Below are 19,658 nucleotides of genomic sequence, written 5' to 3'. Positions count from 1 at the left end.
CCGAAAAGAGCTGCCCGTACTATGATAAATGCTGGAAAACTTCGATAATCCGCTAATGCAATCATAGTTCGAGAGAGCACTGAATAACGGCCTGCGGTGTCGAGAACACCGTGTAGGAGGTTTTTTTAAGGTGTCTCGAAACTAAATTCCTCCATCCCTGTACAAATATTTCATATGGTACTTGTTGTTGACAGTACTGACTCGTTCAGAACAAACTGTACCATTTATTCTGTGAACAACAGGCGTAAAACTGAATTACACATCAATAACACTTCCTTCATCATTGTACAGGAGAGTGTCCTCTGTTAACGACGTTTAATTTTCAATAGGCTACCAGCAGAACTGAAAATCTACCTGATAAACTCCAAGTCTTCAGACGTAAGCAGTGGTAGTGACACATTCCTTCTATTCTGTGTAGGAACTCTTCGCAGTAGTTAGGAACTTTCCTCTGTAACCTTTTTGTTTGCTCACAAAAAGTTAAATATGAACATGGGAATTACAGCCTTTCAGTGCCATTCACACCAACAAAAACCGTTTCTATCCCTTTACCTTTGCTGATTCCACATATACTTCTGCACATTACAAATTTTATAATTCCCTGTAAGTCGGCTTCAAATTCATAGAGCACATTCGGAAATCATCAATCAGAAAACTCCCATCGCGGTCCAACCTGGTCACTCCTACGCATCTGCCAGCACACATCTCCTTCTCCTCTCCTCCATCCACTGCACAAGCTTTCTCAAGACAGCGTCTGGTTTCTGATCAAAAAATGCGTACAGAAATTTATCATTCTTATCGGTTGTAGTTCAACCTTTCTTCTTCTCTCCACAAATCTACTCACAGCTGCCTCCTTCTCCGTGTCCCATTCCACATCTCTAACTCCCACTCGACAACTAAAAACCTTTGCAATGTTACTAAAAAACGCCCAGCAGGCTCTTGTTGGGTGTACTTGTATTATAAGGACGGTAAAAAGGTTTCTGATCGAAGGCCGTACAGTCCAGAATCGGTATTCCATATGGGATAATAGCCGTGAGCATTGATGCAATCATCCTACCGACGCACCAGCTTCAAAACATCCGTTTGATAAAACACTGTGTCCTGCTGTGTGAAGAAATATCCGTAACCAGCTGCTGCACATTCTCGTCCGACAGGTATCGTCGATCCTTTAAGGCCTTTTTTTAAGGGAACGAAGACGTGATAACAGCATGAGGAGGGATCAGGGCTATAGGGTAGGTGCTTGAGTGTCTCCCACTTGAGTTGGTGTAAGTTCTGCATTACGACATTGGGGAGATGGGGAGGTGCGTTGCCATGAAGAATGAGAAGAGACAGAAGCAGTGGGAATGAATGAATGAATGAGGTAGCGGAGGATAGAGAGAGCAAGAGGAAGAAGTGACAGTGAGAGGAGACAGAAGCAGTAGGATAGAATGAAGAACACGGTGGCTGTGAGACAGGACACGGTGACAGCTAGAGCGAGACACAAAGAGATAATCACAATGCGTTGGGCTGAATGAATGAGTGAGAGTGGGCAAGTGGGAGTGGATGGGTATGAGCGACTTAGAGTGATGGACCAGTGGGTGTGAGCGAGTTAGAATTAGGAAAAATGGAAATGAGCGTTTGGCGTCATTGGCCGGGAGGCCCCTTACGGGGCAGGTCCAGTCGCCTTGGTGCAGGTCTTATTACATTCGACCCCACATTGAGCGACCTGCGCGCCGGATGGGATGAAATGATGATTAAGACAACACAACAACCAGTCCCTGAGCGGAGAAAATCCCCGACCTAGTCGGGAATCGAACCCGGGTCCCTGAAGACGGCAGCCCGTCACGCTTACCACTCAGCTATCTGGGTGGACCAGAATTAGGAGAGCTTGTGTGAGCGAGAGGTGAGTTGCTTATTAAGAAGAGCGCGAGTAAGTTCGCATGCCGTAATTTTTGCGAGAATTCTTAAATACGGTGAGGAAGGTAGAATGAGGCAGCTGATATACCACTTATCACTCACACTTTTAAACAGGACCATTCTCACCCTTTCTGTGCTCCATATGGAGCATTTTCCCGCTGGTTCATAATTCTATGATTTTTTTCTAGAATGACTTATTACTGTTTTCTTCATTTGTTTACTATCAAATATTCCGTCTTAGTTAGCCTTCCCATTGTATTCATCAGTTCTTCGAAGCTTTCGTTATTATCAGTGACAAGCACTATGTTTCATGCGTAGTTGTCTGTTGCTTTTTATCTTTGATTCCTGTTTTAAATTTTGTAAATTCGTTGGTTGCTTCTTCGACATACATGTTAAACGACACTGATAAAAGGTTCAACACTGCATTTCACGTTTCTTAACAAGAAATCAGCTTTCAACACCTAGTCGCACGATTCAACCAACGGTGTCTTCCAACAAACATGATGGCTGGCCCATTCATATTCTTCATTCTTCAGTGGTTGTCTATGGATGTTTGTCCTTCGGCAGCCAACAAAAGATTAACAGCACTTTGGTCCCGTTTAGAGGCATTTGATAATAACGTCGCCATAGTTCAAGTCTCCGCATATACCGCACCCACGTAGCGCTACTTTGCATATACTGCGGTGACACCCTCAAACGCAAACGTTTTGATACGCCCCTTTTATTTCTCTTTCCAGTGATTAATAAGTGGGCACTCATCCCTTCACTTACACTTACCAGGAGCAGCAACTATTCATTCATCTGCAGTGCACAGCCAACCCCTCGTGAACATCACCATATTCATCAACAGTTTTTACATATTTTTAACTCTTTCTTTTTAACATCATCCAATTTCCTAAACCAGTCCGGTATGTTTTAAGAACTGTGTAGACCAAATGGTGCCTTTGTGGCAGCTGACTTCCGGCCCCACAGTGGGAACCGAAAGGGAAACTGCTCTTGAAGCAGAATCCAAGCTTAGCCGAGCGGTCTAAGGCGCTGCAGTCATGGACTGTGCGGCTGGTCCCGGCGGAGGTTCGAGTCCTCCTTCGGGCATGGGTGTGTGTGTTTGTCCTTAGGATAATTTAGGTTAAATAGTGTGCAAGCTTATGGACTGATGACGTTAGCAGTTAAGTCCCATAAGATTTCACACACATTTTGTTTTTTGCAGAATCCAAGCATCTTCATCAAGATGACCCAAAGACTAATGAATATAATGTTCGGACACGGCTCTGACTTCCTTAGTTAAAACTGCTAATACGCAAACTGCGTTCGAATAACTGAAGAAAAGATGGGTTTTAAGCAACCCAGAATTGACCGGACCAGAAATTAAATCGCTCGTGCTTTGGCTTTTGCGTTATATAGGTGATATTTCGCACTTGTTAACAAATGAATTCTTTCAGACCTTATAAATGCTGACTATACGCATGGGCATCGCCAAACGGACTATAGAGAAATAAAATTGACGACGTATCACGAAAAAAACGTCCGGACATCAAAAACGTTACAGGGTGCCGACTGCAATTGAGACCATCAGTTACTAGTATCCAGGGTTCAGATGAAGTTGGATAACCTAAAAACATCATGCAAGCCGCTAAGTACGAGACTGAAAACAAAGGGTGAACCAAAAGTCCCTTAATATTTGAAAATTTAATTACTTCACGGAATAATGCAGGTTAAGATGTAAAAACTGACAAGGGATTTTATTGAAACCAAAAGAAAAGTGCACAGAATGACAAACAGATGGCGCTTCATATGATACAAAGCAATAATTAGTATAACAATTAATTCGTAGGAAAGACGATGATATTTATAACAAATGCTCAACATATCGGGCCGTCATTCATCAACAATGCCTTTAGTCAAGGGACAATGTTGTGAACAACACAGGAGAGCATATGAGTAGGTATGGTGAGAAAATGCCGCCGGGTGCTGTCTTTTAGCATCATTTATTAGGTCGGGCGGTCGCGGTAGACTTGCGACTTCAGGTAACCCCGCAATCAATAATCGCACGGTTTGAGGTCTAGAGACATGCGAGGCCAAGCATAACAGAAGTGGTGGCTCAGCATGCAATCGTCACCAAACGATGTAGACAAGAGATATTTCACATGGTTAGTAATATAGGGTGGAGCGCCATCTGCATAAAAGTCGTACCTTCCAGGTGTTTATCAGCCAGGCCGGGGATGACGCGATTCCGTAACATGTTGGCGTACCTCGCACAAGTCACGCTGACATTTTGAAAAGCGGCACGCCACATTTTCTCGAAGAAAAAGGGACCAATCACGACTGATGTAACAGATCCACACCACACCGTGACTTTCCCATTATACAGTGGGGTTTCCACGACAATTCTAGAATTTTCGGTAGTCAAAATTCTGCAGTTGTGGGAGTTGACAGATCCTCAGGATGTAAAATGGACTTCATTGGCCGGTTTTTGCCCTGGGTTTTAGTTTCAGTAAAACCCCATGACAATGCAGGCACGTGTGTCAGTTTTTACTGCTCTACCTGCATTATTCCGTGAATTAATGAGTTTTCAAATTATAATGGATTACTGGGTCACCCTGTATTTTAGAAAATTACGCTGTAGAGAAAACGGACAGGTTCAAATTACATGGTTATGTCGACAGCGATGTAAACGAGTTATGGGAAAACATTAAAACAACAAGTAAAATATCGGCTGACATAATCATTCGTGCAGACGAAAAGCGAATCGGAACACCATGGCTGTCAGAAAAGCCACTGATACTGGTGGGAAAGAAGATGCAAGAGGGGTTCGCAGTGCGATCACAAGGCACAATTACGAATTCCAAAACCAAGCTAGAAAAGACAAATAGAAATATCCCCCCCCCCCAAAAAAAAGTGCAGTAACAGAAAAACAATAAAAATGGGTAAGAAAGCACATGGTCAAAGAGATCAAATGCCTAAACAAAACATTCCAGCTTGCTATGCGCTTGGTAGAAGGGAATAACAGTGAGATGCCAGTTAAAAGGAATGATGTTCTTAGAAGATGCGTAGAGCTTGCGGAAAACTTATACAAAATAATAAATGTATGAAAGACAATCACGAGACAATGTGGTATAGCAGGAAACCCAAGTATAAAAGAGGAGGTTAGACGTGCCCTAAAAGAAATTGTAGGAAGAAGAACTCTAGGGTTTGATGGCCTCCAAACAAAGATTATAAAAAATGCAGAAAATTAAGCAACTGAAAAATTGTACCAAAAATTGGTCTACCTGTATGTGGCATAAAGACTGGAAAAAAAATTTACGTACCAACCCTGAAGAAAGGGAAGCCAGAAAAGTGCGAAAATTACAGAAAAATGTCTTTTATATCAACTGATAATAATATTTTCTTGAAAATCATCTAGAACTGACTGAAACCATATTTGGACCCAGAGTTGCCAGGGGAACAAGCAGGGTTCAGAGATGGTAGAATGACAAGTGACCCAGTGAAGAATGTGTGATGAATCATGGAAAAAGCTAGATAACATAAAAGACCTCAGCAAAGCATTTTACTGTGTAAGTTATGCTAAACTCAGGCAAGTACTGGGCTTTTAGAGACATCAGATCACCTTACACAACTGTTCATAAACCTATAAAATAACCAAGAAGCAACAGTAAAAAAGCAGGAATATACAGAAGATTTCGAGATAGGAAAAGAAGCCAGACAGGCACGCAATATATCTCCGTTTCCTTCCAGTTTGTGTGGTGCATGCCTAATGAGAACTGTAGATCTAACAGATATGTAAACTGGAATAAAGATTAGAGTGAGTTTAATCAATAATCTTTGACAGATGACACAACACTTATAGCACGCAGTGAAAATGACGTTAAGGGTGTTTTCCGGTCTCGGAGCCTTATTTTATGCTCATATTCACCTTTTTTCTGCAAAGGAATATTTTTTCGTCCAAACCATTATTAACAAACGCAAGTACATATCTTAAATACTATGTAAACAATTTTTGGCCTATAAATTGATGAACCTAGGCAACAAAAAGCGCCGGCCAAAATACATGTGCGCGGATTGCGCAGCTAAACGTTTCGCACGACTGAGGGCGAACTATAGGTCTGCAAAGAGAATTAAACATACGTAGATTATCAGAATTAAATTCTCTATGGCGTGAACTTCGAAAGTCAAATTTCTGAAGTGCATTTCAAATCGGCGGCCACTTGAAAAAGTAAGTACTGAAAATCGATCTATTTTGTTGCCTTTAAAAAAATAACAAACATTACGAAAAAATCAATTGATTTTTGAGGTTCACGCCAAAATTACAAGTCATCCAATTTTACCTAGTCATTTTTTTTTAATCATGCAAACCAGTTTAACAAACGCTGTCTCGAGTGATGCGGATTTAAAGGTTTGAGTTCGAGTTTTAGGTATATAACTTCAAAATCTTTCAACTTACCATTACTTTGTTATTTCTGGGTCATACAGTAAATCTTCCTCTTGAATTCGAAGACCCCATTTTCTAAAGCGCGAGTGTCTCTAGGCCTTATTCTAACGTTGACGCCGCTCTGGGAGGAGTACCGGTCCGAACGCTTGAGGCGTTTCTCTTCCCTTTCCACGACGAATGAGCAAGCCGTAGCTCTGATAACGATCTCCTTGACTCCCATGTTTTGCAAGACACCCTTCAATCCGTCATTAAAGATGACGCACGCCCGATTTTTAGAAATTTGGGCGACTTTTGCACCAGAAAACATGTTTTGGAGCGTAAGTTCAAACAAATGAATTCAGTGCTTCATTGTTATTCTCCGTACAGGCTCCTAGGCATCTCTCGATCAAATTAATGTCAGTCAGATGTTTGTATACATCAGCGATAGCTTAAATAACTTAACTCCTTAATGGTGGCTTATACTCGAAAGTATCCAGTGTCCCATTCATTTCAGTTTGCTGCGAATTGTCATTCGTTGAACACCTGTTATAATGTGTTGCCATGACCGCTTCTTTCATGCCACTTTTTTGGAAAGCATATATTTGAGACATTTTGTGGGCAAGTACACCTATATCGATATGTTGTTCAACCTACAACGCTACAATAACTTCACAGAGAAGGAGATATCGATCCGACTCGCATTCAGCCTAAGCATCGAGAGGGCATGTGCATGCTTCCATTGAAATATGATTTTCAGATATAAAGAATAATTTTCCGACAACATCCTTTCGATCACATGTACTTAAGATTGTAAAGAGTCAAAATAAAATAAACAATTTTTTGAAACCTCTTGACCGGAAAACCCCCTTAAGTATGTTGGAAAAACATGAAAATAGTGTGAAAAATTTAACCTAGGACTAAATTAGAGGACACAAAAATTCCGACAAAATGAATGAAGATGGAGAAATCGTTGATGAAGTTGAAAAATATAGATGTACATATATAAAATCTACGATAGCAAAAAGCAACTGCTGCACTGAGGAAATGAGAAGGCTACAACGTGGAAAGGGTGCAACGATTAAATTAGGCAAGTAGCTAATGGAAAGGAAACTGCAACTTCTAACAACCCTACCACAACAAAGGTCAGCGTTTAATAACGATTGTGGTGTTGCTCACGCTGCTAAATACTGCATTTTCGGGCAACAACTAAGTTATTATGTGGCAGGTGTCATTAGAGCACAGTTAATAAAGTCATTTCATGTAATAATCAAAAAACTAGGCACTCATCTTTTTGTGTTTCCCCCGCTGGCCTCGTCGTTGAAAATGTAGGTGGTTATGATTCCAAGCTCGGATGCAAAGAGGCCTAGGTTTTATTCTGCTATATTCAAAAGTTATGTAGATGCGCTTCACAAACCATCCTTGAAGGTTACACTTTTTCTGGACAGTGGTGATGGAAAAGAATAATCAGCACTCCGAAATTAAGTTACACTTCTTTTTAATTGCTTTTATTGCAATATCACGTAAACACAAAACATCACTTCACAATACGAAACGTACTTGAAAACATCTCTCTCACAGTCACTGTTAAAGTTCACATTTTATAAGCGGACTACGTTATGCGTCTTTCCAACATGACGTCCAACACTTGACTTTCTCAAGGTCGGACTCTCTAACAACTCAACAACTAACTAACAATCGCTTACGCGCCCAAAAATCAGAGTTACAAGTACGTCAAAGATCATAATGACAAAAGAAAGAATACACATAAGAATAATATCATTGCAATATAAACATATGGATGTATAAAAAGTGAAATCAAATCTGAATATTGTTTCAGAAATATGTTAAGTAGTTAACAGAAATACAGTAGAATATTACTGGTATCGAGAAGTTCAGGTGAGGTACCATAATGGTTACGTAATTCAAGTACCATTACAAACTACTGACCAAAATAAAGATCACAAACTGTCAGCTCCCGCATAGTATTGTGCGGATATGACTCGCAGAGACTGAAAGAAGTAAATCAGAAAAAAAATCGATTCTCTTTAGTGTGGATTTGGAAAAGGGTCCTGAGGATTACAAGGTGTGAAAAAAAGTAACAAATAAGTCCTGGCAAATTAAACGAAAAACATCACTGCGGATCAATGGAAATAAGGTACATTGGGCATAACATGAGGGCTAAAGATTCACTAGAAAAAACTGTAACGCTTGGAAAGACAGAAGTCAAGGATTAGAGGAAAACCAAGGAGAAGGTGGGTAGATGACATCAAAGAAAGCACCGGAAAGATCCTGGGAGGATTGAAGGCTGAAGCAACGTCGAGAAGTGCGTGGTAGTCGAAGACGACTTGTTGCATCGTAAAAACGGATGTACAGTAGTATGCGATACAGGGAGTGACTCACGGCTGCCAGGAGGCGTCCACGGAGAGGCGCAGATCGGACTCGCAGCGTGCCTCGTTCCGGCAGCCCGTGTTGAACGGGATGAGCACCGAGCCGCCCACGCTACGCTGCGGGTCAGCCACCGGGCAGTCGCCGCAGAACGCGCCGTCTGCAACAGCGAGAGGCCTCCTGCAGTCCTCATACCTCGGACGTCATTCTGCAGTCCAAAAGTACCGATGTAGTCAGGCAGCAGCAGCCGGCAGAGACGCAAGCAACAAAGGGGAAGTAACCGATTTTGTGACATTTTACGAGTTCCTAACCAGGAGCGAACTGTATAATTTCATCTGTGTGCTTCAGTTGTTTAGTTTCTCGAGTTTCTACGTGTTGATTGAACGTTCAATAGACACTGTTCTCGTGTTTTCGTTTGTGTCGGAAAGTAAACCGATTTTGTGACGTATTACAAGTTTATAATAACGAGCGATTTATTTAGGGTCTCCTGTGTGCTTTGGTAGTTTAGTTTTTCTGTCTCTGCATATTAAGTTACTTTATTAGACTCACTTCTTGCGTTTTCGTCAGTGTATACAGTACAGTTTCATAGCACATGTCGATAGTTCTTTGTTTGTGTAGTGTAGTTTTCCACGTTCTTTAGTATAGATAGGGACTGTGTGACTGCTGTGTGCAGATGCTCTCGGCTCCAGGCTGCGATGGCTTCGGTTACACTGCTTGAGGCTGCAGTGGATAGGTATCACAGTTATAACCCAGCCGTGTGGATCCAACGGACGTCCAGCACTACCCACGACTCCGCCGATCGGCCTGCACCAGTGGCCACGTGCAGAAGCTCCTTACTCAACAAGCATATACAACCACTCGCTCAAAGAAATATGCGTACCCAACGACTGGAAAGTTACACAGGTCACACCAACATTCAAGAAAGGCAACAGGAGTAATCTACTAAATTACAGGCCCTTATCATTAACGGCGATATGCAGTAGGATTTTGCAACATAAGTTGTGTTCGAACATTACGAATTACCTTGAAGAGAACGGTCTATGGACACACAGTAAACACGGACCTAGAAAACATAGTTCTTGTGAAACATAACTAGCTCTTTTTTCACACGAATTGTCCGGTGTTATTGACAAGGAATTTCAAATTTATTCAGTATTTCTAGATTTCCACAAGGCTTTCAACAGTGTACTTCGCTACTTCGCAAGCGGCTTGTAATTAAATTTCATGCTTACGGAATATCGTCTTTTAGTCGAGTGGATACATGAGTTTTTGTCAGAGAGATCACAGTTGGTAGTAACTGACGGAAAGTCATCGACTAAAACATAAGAAATTTCTGGAGTCGCCCAAGGTACTGTTACAGGCTCTCTGCTGTTCTTTAACTGTACAAACGATTTAGGACCAATCGGAGCAGCCGTCATAAGTTGTCTATAGATGACACTGTCGTTTACCATGCAGTAAAGTCATAAGAAGATCAAAAAAATTCCAAACGATTTAGAAAAGATATCTATATGGTGCGAAAATTGGAAATTGTCCCTAAATAACGGTAATTGTGACGTCATCCACATGAGTGTTGAAAGAAATCAGTTAAATTTCAGTTACACGATAAATCAATCAAATCCAAAGACCGTAAATTCATCTTCATGCCTAGGAATTACAATTACTAACACTTTAAATTCGAAAGAAACATAGAAAATGTTGTGGGGAAGGCGAACCAGAGACTGTGTTTTATTGACAGAACATTATAAGATGCTACAGATCTGCTAAAGATAGCCGGCCGAAGTGGCCGAGCGGTTCTAGGCACTTCAGTCTGGTACCGCGCGACCGCTACGGTCGCAGGCTCGAATCCTGCCTCGGGCATGGATGTGTGTGATGTCCTTAGGTTAGTTAGGTTTAAGTAGTTCTAAGTTCTAGGGGACTGATGACCTCAGAAGTTAAGTCCCATAGTGCTCAGAGCCATTTGAACCATTTGCTAACGATAGTGCCTACACTACGCTTATCTGTCCTCTTTTGGAGTACCGCTGCGCGGTGTGGTATTCTTACCAGGCACGATTAACGAAGTACACCGAGAAAGTTCAAAGTAGAGCAGCACGTTTTGTACTGTCGAGAAATAGGAGAGAGAGTATCATGGACATGGTACAGATTTGGGGTGGACATGATTAAAACAAAGACGTTTCTCGTTGCGCCGCGATTTTCTCACGAAATTTCAGTCACCAACTTCCTCGTCGGAATGCGAAAATATCTTGTTAACGCCGACCTACAGAGGGAGAAAAGATCGTCATAATAAAATAACGGAAATCGGAGCTCGCACCGAAAGATATAAGTGTTCGTTTCTTCAGCATGCTGCTCGAGAGTGGAGTAATAGATGTTTATTGTGAAGGTGGTTCGATGAGTTATCTGCCAGGACTGGATTTGCAGAGTATCCATGTAGATGTAGATGTAGATGTAGACATAAACCAGTCAGTGTGGCGAGCTACAACCGTTTATAATAGTCTCCACAGAAATACACTCCTGGTACTAATAAAAATAACACGAACAAGGAATCACACACATTTGGTTTGCAGATGTATGCAAGTGTTATATCCTTTGCAGATAGACAGTGTAAAACATTTGAAGTGAGCATGTGCATCGGGCAAAAATTATGCCCCGATCAAAATAACAAAATGGCTGAGGATCGAGCGTGGGAGGGGGAGAACGTTGGCGGTCCACGTTTGTCTGCGTACACAATATCGCTGCGGCAGCAATAGCTGCGTTCTCCATCTGCATCTACATCTATACTTGACATAGAGAACTTACCACTGCACCAGTTATTAGGGCTCCTTCTTTCCGTTCCATTCACAGATGGAGCGCGGGAAGAACGATTGTTTAAATATCGCTGTGCGTGCTGTAATTAATCCAATCTTGTTCTCACGGTCCCTATGGGAGCAACACGTAGATGTTTATAGTATATTCCTAGCCATCGTTTAAAGCCGGTACTCCCTGCCACCGTTGGATAAGCAGCTGCAGCAGCAAGTCGTATACTCCTAGCTCACTCATTTGTTACATAGTTTAATTCTTAATTTCTTTGCATGTGTTTGGTACTTGCATTGTTTAATTCATAAATTTCGGGCGTATTATAGTATTTGAGAGTTGTAGCGTCGCGTTTTAGTACCTGAATAGTGTAAATTCGCGTAGTCGTTTGTCTTCTGTTTTTGTTTTGAACGGCCAGTGTCGGTTGGTCACAGTCAGTGTGCTCCCTGCCGCCGTTGGATAAGAAGCTGAGCAGCAAGTCGTATACTCTTAGCTCACTCATTTGTTACATAGTTTAATTCTTAATTTCTTTGCGTGTTTTTGGTACTTGCATTGTTTAATTCATAAATTTCGGGCGTATTATAGTATTTGAGAGTTGTAGCATCGCGTTTTAGTACCTGAATAGTGTAAATTCGCGTAGTCGTTTGTCTTCTGTTTTTGTTTTGAACGGCCAGTGTCGGTTGGTCACAGTCAGTGTGCTCCCTGCCGCCGTTGGATAAGCGGCTGCAGCAGCAAGTCGTATACTCCTAGCTCACTCATTTGTTACATAGTTTAATTCTTAATTTCTTTGCGTGTTTTTGGTACTTGCATTGTTTAATTCATAAATTTCGGGCGTATTATAGTATTTGAGAGTGTAGCATCGCGTTTTAGTATCTGATTAGTGTAAATTCGCGTAGTCTCCTTCCGCCGCCGAGCAGTGTCAGCAGTGCGCAAGTAGCAGCATTACTGCATTTACTAGGCAATCTTGTATTTTAATAACCGTTTAAATTTTGTTGATTTGTTGCGCTCTCTGTAGATTAGTTCAGACGTTCTTTGCAAAACAGTTTTTAGCATGGATAGGGACTGCAACTGCTGTGTTCGGATGCAGGCTGAGTTGGCATCCCTTCGCTCACAGCTTCAGGCAGTGTTGGCTTCGGTCACACAGCTTGAGGCTGTTGCCAATGGGCATCACTGTGGGGGTCCGGATGGGGGTTTGTCGGGGACGGCCAGCTCGTCCCACGCATCCCCTGATCGGACTAACACTGTGGTTGCCCGGGATACTGCCCGCATTGAGGCTGATCCCTCACCTGTGGTAGAGTGGCAGGGGGCGAAAGACATTCCGGAGGGCTGAACGGAAAGCCTCTCCAGTTTGTCCGACGAACCGGTTTCAGGCTCTGTCTCAGGCTGATACTGATCTTCGGCCTGACATGGCTGCTTGTCCTGTTCCAGAGGTTGCCCCTCAGTCTGCAAGATCCGGGCAGTCGCAGAGGGTGGGCTTACTGGTAGTTGGGAGCTCCAACGTCAGGCGCGTAATGGGGCCCCTTAGGGAAATGGCAGCAAGAGAGGGGAAGAAAACCAATGTGCACTCCGTGTGCATACCAGGGGGAGTCATTCCAGATGTGGAAAGGGTCCTTCCGGATGCCATGAAGGGTACAGGGTGCACCCATCTGCAGGTGGTCGCTCATGTCGGCACCAATGGTGTGTCGCTATGGATCGGAGGAAATCCTCTCTGGCTTCCGGCGGCTATCTGATTTGGTGAAGACTGCCAGTCTCGCTAGCGGGATGAAAGCAGAGCTCACCTTCTGCAGCATCGTCGACAGGACTGACTGCGGACCTTTGGTACAGAGCCGAGTGGAGGGTCTGAATCAGAGGCTGAGACGGTTCTGCGACCGTGTGGGCTGCAGATTCCTCGACTTGCGCCGTAGGGTGGTGGGGTTTCGGGTTCCGCTGGATAGGTCAGGAGTCCACTACACGCAACAAGCGGCTACACGGGTAGCGGGGGTTGGGTGGCGTGGGCTGGGCGGTTTTTTAGGTTAGATGGCCTTGGGCAAGTACAGAAAAGGCAACAGCCTCAACGGGTGCGGGGCAAAGTCCGGACATGCGGGGACCAAGCAGCAATCGGTATTGTCATTGTCAACTGTCGAAGCTGCGTTGGTAAAGTACCAGAACTTCAAGCGCTGATAGAAAGCACCGAAGCTGAAATCAATATAGGTACAGAAAGCTGGCTTAAGCCAGAGATAAATTCTGCCGAAATTTTTACAGAGGTACAGACGGTGTTTAGAAAGGATAGATTGCATGCAACCGGTGGTGGAGTGTTCGTCGCTGTTAGTAGTAGTTTATCCTGTAGTGAAGTAGAAGTGGATAGTTCCTGTGAATTGTTATGGGTGGAGGTTGCACTCAACAACCGAGCTAGGTTAATAATTGGCTCCTTTTACCGACCTCCCGACTCAGCAGCGTTAGTGGCAGAACAACTGAGAGAAAATTTGGAATACATTTCACATAAATTTTCTCAGCATGTTATAGTCTTAGGTGGAGATTTCAATTTACCAGATAGAGACTGGGACACTCAGATGTTTAGGACGGGTGGTAGGGACTTGGCATCGAGTGACATTATACTGAGTGCACTATCCGAAAATTACCTCGAGCAATCAAACAGAGAACCGACTCGTGGAGATAACATCTTGGACCTACTGATAACAAACAGACCCGAACTTTTCAACTCTGTATGTACAGAACAGGGAATCAGTGATCATAAGGCCGTTGCAGCATCCCTGAATATGGAAGTTAATAGGAATATAAAAAAAGGGAGTTAGGTTTATCTGTTTAGCAAGAGTAATAGAAGGCAGATTTCAGACTACCTAACAGATCAAAACGAAAATTTCTGTTCCGACACTGACAATGTTGAGTGTTTATGGAAAAAGTTTAAGGCAATCGTAAAATGCGTTTTAGACAGGTACGTGCCGAGTAAAACTGTGAGGGACGGTAAAAACCCACCGTGGTACAACAACAAAGTTAGGAAACTACTGAGAAAGCAAAGAGAGCTCCACTCCAAGTTTAAACGCAGCCAAAACCTCTCAGACAAACAGAAGCTAAACGATGTCAAAGTTAGCGTAAGGAGGGCTATGCGTGAAGCGTTCAGTGAATTCGAAAGTAAAATTCTATGTACCGACTTGACAGAAAATCCTAGGAAGTTCTGGTCTTACGTTAAATCAGTAAGTGGCTCGAAACAGCATATCCAGACAGTACGGGATGATGATGGCATTGAAACAGAGGATGACACGCGTAAAGCTGAAATACTAAACACCTTTTTCCAAAGCTGTTTTACAGAGGAAGACCGCACTGCAGTTCCTTCTCTAAATCCTCGCACAAACGAAAAAATGGCTGACATTGAAATAAGTGTCCAAGGAATAGGAAAGCAACTGGAATCACTCAATAGAGGAAAGTCCACTGGACCTGACGGGATACCAATTCGATTCTACACAGAGTACGCGAAAGAACTTGCCCCCCTTCTAACAGCCGTGTACCGCAAGTCTCTAGAGGAACGGAGGGTTCCAAATGATTGGAAAAGAGCACAGATAGTCCCAGTCTTCAAGAAGGGTCGGCGAGCAGATGCGCAAAACTATAGACCTATATCTCTGACGTCGATCTCTTGTAGAATTTTAGAACATATTTTTTGCTCGAGTATCATGTCGTTTTTGGAAACCCAGAATCTACTATGTAGGAATCAACATGGATTCCGGAAACAGCGATCGTGTGAGACCCAACTCGCTTTATTTGTTCATGAGACCCAGAAAATATTAGATACAGGCTCCCAGGTAGATGCTATTTTTCTTGACTTCCGGAAGGCGTTCGATACAGTTCCGCACTGTCGCCTGATAAACAAAGTAAGAGCGTACGGAATATCAGACCAGCTGTGTGGTTGGATTGAAGAGTTTTTAGCAAACAGAACACAGCATGTTGTTATCAACGGAGAGACGTCTACAGACGTTAAAGTAACCTCTGGCGTGCCACAGGGGAGTGTTATGGGACCATTGCTTTTCACAATATACATAAATGACCTAGTAGATAGTGTCGAAAGTTCCATGCGGCTTTTCGCGGATGATGCTGTAGTATACAGAGAAGTAGCAGCATTAGAAAACTGTAGCGAAATGCAGGAAGATCTGCAGCGGATACGCACTTGGTGCAGGGAGTGGCAACTGACCCTTAACATAGACAAATGTAATGTATTGCGAATACATAGAAAGAAGGATCCTTTATTGTATGATTATATGATAGCGGAACAAACACTGGTAGCAGTTACTTCTGTAAAATATCTGGGAGTATGCGTGCGGAACGATTTGAAGTGGAATGATCATATAAAATTAATTGTTGGTAAGGCGGGTACCAGGTTGAGATTCGTTGGGAGAGTGCTTAGAAAATGTAGTCCATCAACAAAGGAGGTGGCTTACAAAACACTCGTTCGACCTATACTTGAGTATTGCTCATCAGTGTGGGATCCGTACCAGATCGGTCTGACGGAGGAGATAGAGAAGATCCAAAGAAGAGCGGCGCGTTTCGTTATAGGGTTATTTGGTAACCGTGATAGCGTTACGGAGATGTTTAATAAACTCAAGTGGCAGACTCTGCAAGAGAGGCGCTCTGCATCGCGGTGTAGCTTGCTCGCCAGGTTTCGAGAGGGTGCGTTTCTGGATGAGGTATCGAATATATTGCTTCCCCCTACTTATACCTCCCGAGGAGATCACGAATGTAAAATTAGAGAGATTAGAGCGCGCACGGAGGCTTTCAGACAGTCGTTCTTCCCGCGAACCATACGCGACTGGAACAGGAAAGGGAGGTAATGACAGTGGCACGTAAAGTGCCCTCCGCCACACACCGTTGGGTGGCTTGCGGAGTATAAATGTAGATGTAGATGTAGATGTACTTGAACATTTGTAAGGAGGATTTCTCATGGTACTCTGCATCTATCTTCAAGTGTCTGCCAGTTCAGTTTTTCAGCATCTCTGTGACATTTTCCCACTCACCGAAACAAACCTGTGACCATTAGTGTTGTCCTTTTCTCTAGCGTTCAGCATCCCGTATTAGTTTTGTTTAGTACGTGCCCCATGCAAGTCAGCAATTTTCTGTCAGTATGCATGAGTGATCTGTAAGCAATTTTCTTTATTAACTGATCGCATTTCCCTAGCATTCTACCAATGAAGCGCAGTCTTCCATCTGCTTTACCTTCGCTGAGCCTATGTGATCATTCCATTTCGTATCCCTACACAGCTAGCATGCACGATTCTAATTGTGAATAAGAAATAGTTACTGAACATAAAATTTTTCTTTTACGACATTTTAGAAACCAAACAAAGCACAGCAAAGCACATATCTCGTCAGATGAACCCGCCGAGACTGGTCAAACACAACTAATATATCACGTAACGGCGGGATAGAATGTTAAACAAATAATCAAACTGAACGGAACATAATCTTAATAAAGTCGTACCACCTGGCCAGATTGGTACAGAGGTAGCACCACACTCATAAAAAAGTGTACACATCTAAATAGAATACATAAATACGTTTTTCTAGTTTTGTGAAGTGTTCAGTTTTACATTTTTGATCACTTACAGCGAGTTGCCAATATTTACACCACTCTAAAATCTTACCAGGATCTGATTGATACACCTGTGCAATTTGTACACAACTGCAACATATGTAAGAAACTGAGGTTACTATTAATATTATCTGCAAGGTCATTAACATATAACATGTGCAACCAAGGTCCCAACACACTTTCCTGAGCATACCCGAAGTTAATTCTGCATCTGTCGATAATTCTCCATACAATTCATCAAGCTGCGTCCCATCAAAACATCCTGAATCCAGTCTCAAATTTCGCTCGTTACGCCATATGATACTACTTTTGATAATAAGAATAGATGTAATACTGAGTCAACTGCTTTCCGGAAATCGAGAAATATGCATCTACCTAACCGTCTCGATGTATCGGTTTCAGGTATCATGTGAGAAAAACGCGAGTTCTGTACCACATAATCAGTTAAATATATCTCATTACGTTTCAGCTCAGAATCTGTTCTAACACAGCAAACGAATATCAAGGATACTGGGAGGTAGGTCATTTCTGCTGTCCTTATTGCAGACGGATGTGATCTGTGCTTTCTTCCAACTAATGGGTACTGTTCTTTGTTCGAGGGATCTAAAGTAGATTATAGTTACAAGAGGGAGTAACTTAGCCGCAAATTCGGTGTAAAATCTGATAGGGATTCCATCGGGCCCTGTAGCTCTGTGCGATGTCAGTGATTTCAGCTGTTTCCCCAACACCGACGACACTAACAAAGATCTCACTCAACTTTGCAGTGGTGCAATAATTAAACTGGGACACTACCCGTGCATTTTCATTTGTGAAGGAACATTTGAGAATACAGTTCAGCGTTTTTGCTTTTGCTTTGCTATTCTCTGTTTCAGTCTGTGTCCAGTTGATGAATATCTGGACATTAACTTTTGTACCACTAACACCCAATACATATTAATAGTCCTTTGAATAATTAAAATGAATGCTCAAAAACTAGCTGCAATAAGGTAATATATTTCTTTAAATATTTTACATGGCAGGCCAGTTTTGGCTTATTGCCATTACCAAGTGACCTGCGAAAGTAACGTTGGTGAGATTATGTAAATCGTATCTGTTTTATGTTTACGATTGCATTCGTACTTAAGTCCAGCTGGAAGTGACGACTATATTGCAGGTACAGTAATTTTTTTCTGCCATGTCTTGGTAAAAATATTCCTTTTTGTAGTTACAATCCGTAAAATTACGTTTTTGTCAGATACTTTGACAGTTCAAGTTTGACAGCTCTTTACTACGATGCTATATGTTAACAAAGTATACATAGCTCACCAGAGATGATGTTACATTACGTTGTTCTTAGTTTGCTCTAAATTTTATCTATGGTCTGTGGCAATTTTGCTTACCCTAAGACTATGTCTTTTCGTATTCTGTCAATAAAGCTTTTGAGATAGTAGGTCCATTTAAAATTTCGTGTGGATATTTGCTTGTATGAATATAAATTTCCAGATCTCCGAGAATGTTCATAATAAGTACTTTCGGTATTTTATCTAATATTTCTAACGCTGTTTCGATTTTCTCGGCTTTGCGGTGCTGAGTTTCCAGATGTAAATAGAAGCTTGACGGATTACTATCACCGTTTCTAGTGTGTTCTTTAAATCTGATAGTAAAATTTCGTCCGGTTTAGCCAACATAGAAATTGTTGCAATCGACACGTGTATGTTGTTCTCTGTCTTGTTAAAGTTTCTCTGGTACGATTCTTGTCATCACGTATTGTGGTGGGTTTCAGTTTTCTGTGTTTGATGTATAATTTTGTCAGTATGTCTAAATCAAAATGACAGTGTCTTTTCATTTCTTTTTGTGTAGCTGGTTGCTTAGAGGTAAATCAATTGTTCTGTTACTTATGGAGTGGAAGAAGGCCTGCATTTGTGTTTTAGGGTCGCAAGAGTTGGCATTTATTATCTGTGATGGTAGGTTTTCTTCGTATGTCATTCGGGCGGCGGTTGTTGTCTTTGCTAATTTTCAGATCAAGACAGTTTATTGAATTGTCTATTTCCAATTCCATAGTAAATTTGATATTGAGATGGAGTTTGTTCAATGCTTGATGGATATTATTGATGCCTGTATTGATTCCATCAGTCAGCATTAGCTTGTCATCTACACATCTATAAAAGTAGATGAACTTATTAATTATTTGCTACTGTGAGCTGAAACTTTTTCTTCTAATGTGTTGAGAAATTATCTGCTGTTGTGCCGGCCAAACAATTTACCATAGCTACTCTATCTGCTTGGGTGTAGATTTTTTAATTGAATTTGAAATAATTTTGTGATAAATTCGTTTTAAGTAGATCTATGGTTTCATAAGTCCCTGCAATAGACGTCTGCAATAAAAGTTTTCTTGTGCTGTAATAGAATTTCTATTGTTTCCTGTACTGATATGGTGGTATATAAGTTTTTAATGTCAAAAGAGACAAATTTGCCATTAGGTGGAATCTGTATGTCTTTTATTGCTCTTTCTAAACTACGTGAATTTTTTGTGGTATATTTCTTGTTGTATGTATACAGCTCAGTAAGTAGTTTGTTCAATTTTTTACTTATCAAATTTATAGAGCTACTGGTGTAATTCACAAACTACCGAAT

At 41.9% G+C, this 19,658-nt stretch overlaps 1 protein-coding gene across 1 annotated transcript in view; it reads right to left on the bottom strand.

Moving 5' to 3' along the window:
* The window catches only part of LOC124616337 (integrin alpha-PS4-like), a 68,354-nt gene that overhangs the window by 8,330 nt on the left and 40,366 nt on the right, over window positions 1-19,658 (bottom strand). Inside the window, exon 4 of the mRNA XM_047144644.1 lies at window positions 8,699-8,843. Within this exon, the coding sequence (XP_047000600.1) occupies window positions 8,699-8,843 (145 nt within the window). The remainder of the gene's footprint in view (window positions 1-8,698; window positions 8,844-19,658) is intronic.

Source organism: Schistocerca americana, chromosome 5, assembly GCF_021461395.2.
Source record: "Schistocerca americana isolate TAMUIC-IGC-003095 chromosome 5, iqSchAmer2.1, whole genome shotgun sequence".
Classification (NCBI taxonomy): Eukaryota; Metazoa; Arthropoda; class Insecta; order Orthoptera; family Acrididae; genus Schistocerca; species Schistocerca americana.
The sequence above is the reverse complement of the archived record's forward strand: the minus strand, read 5'-3'. Positions and strand labels throughout refer to the sequence as shown.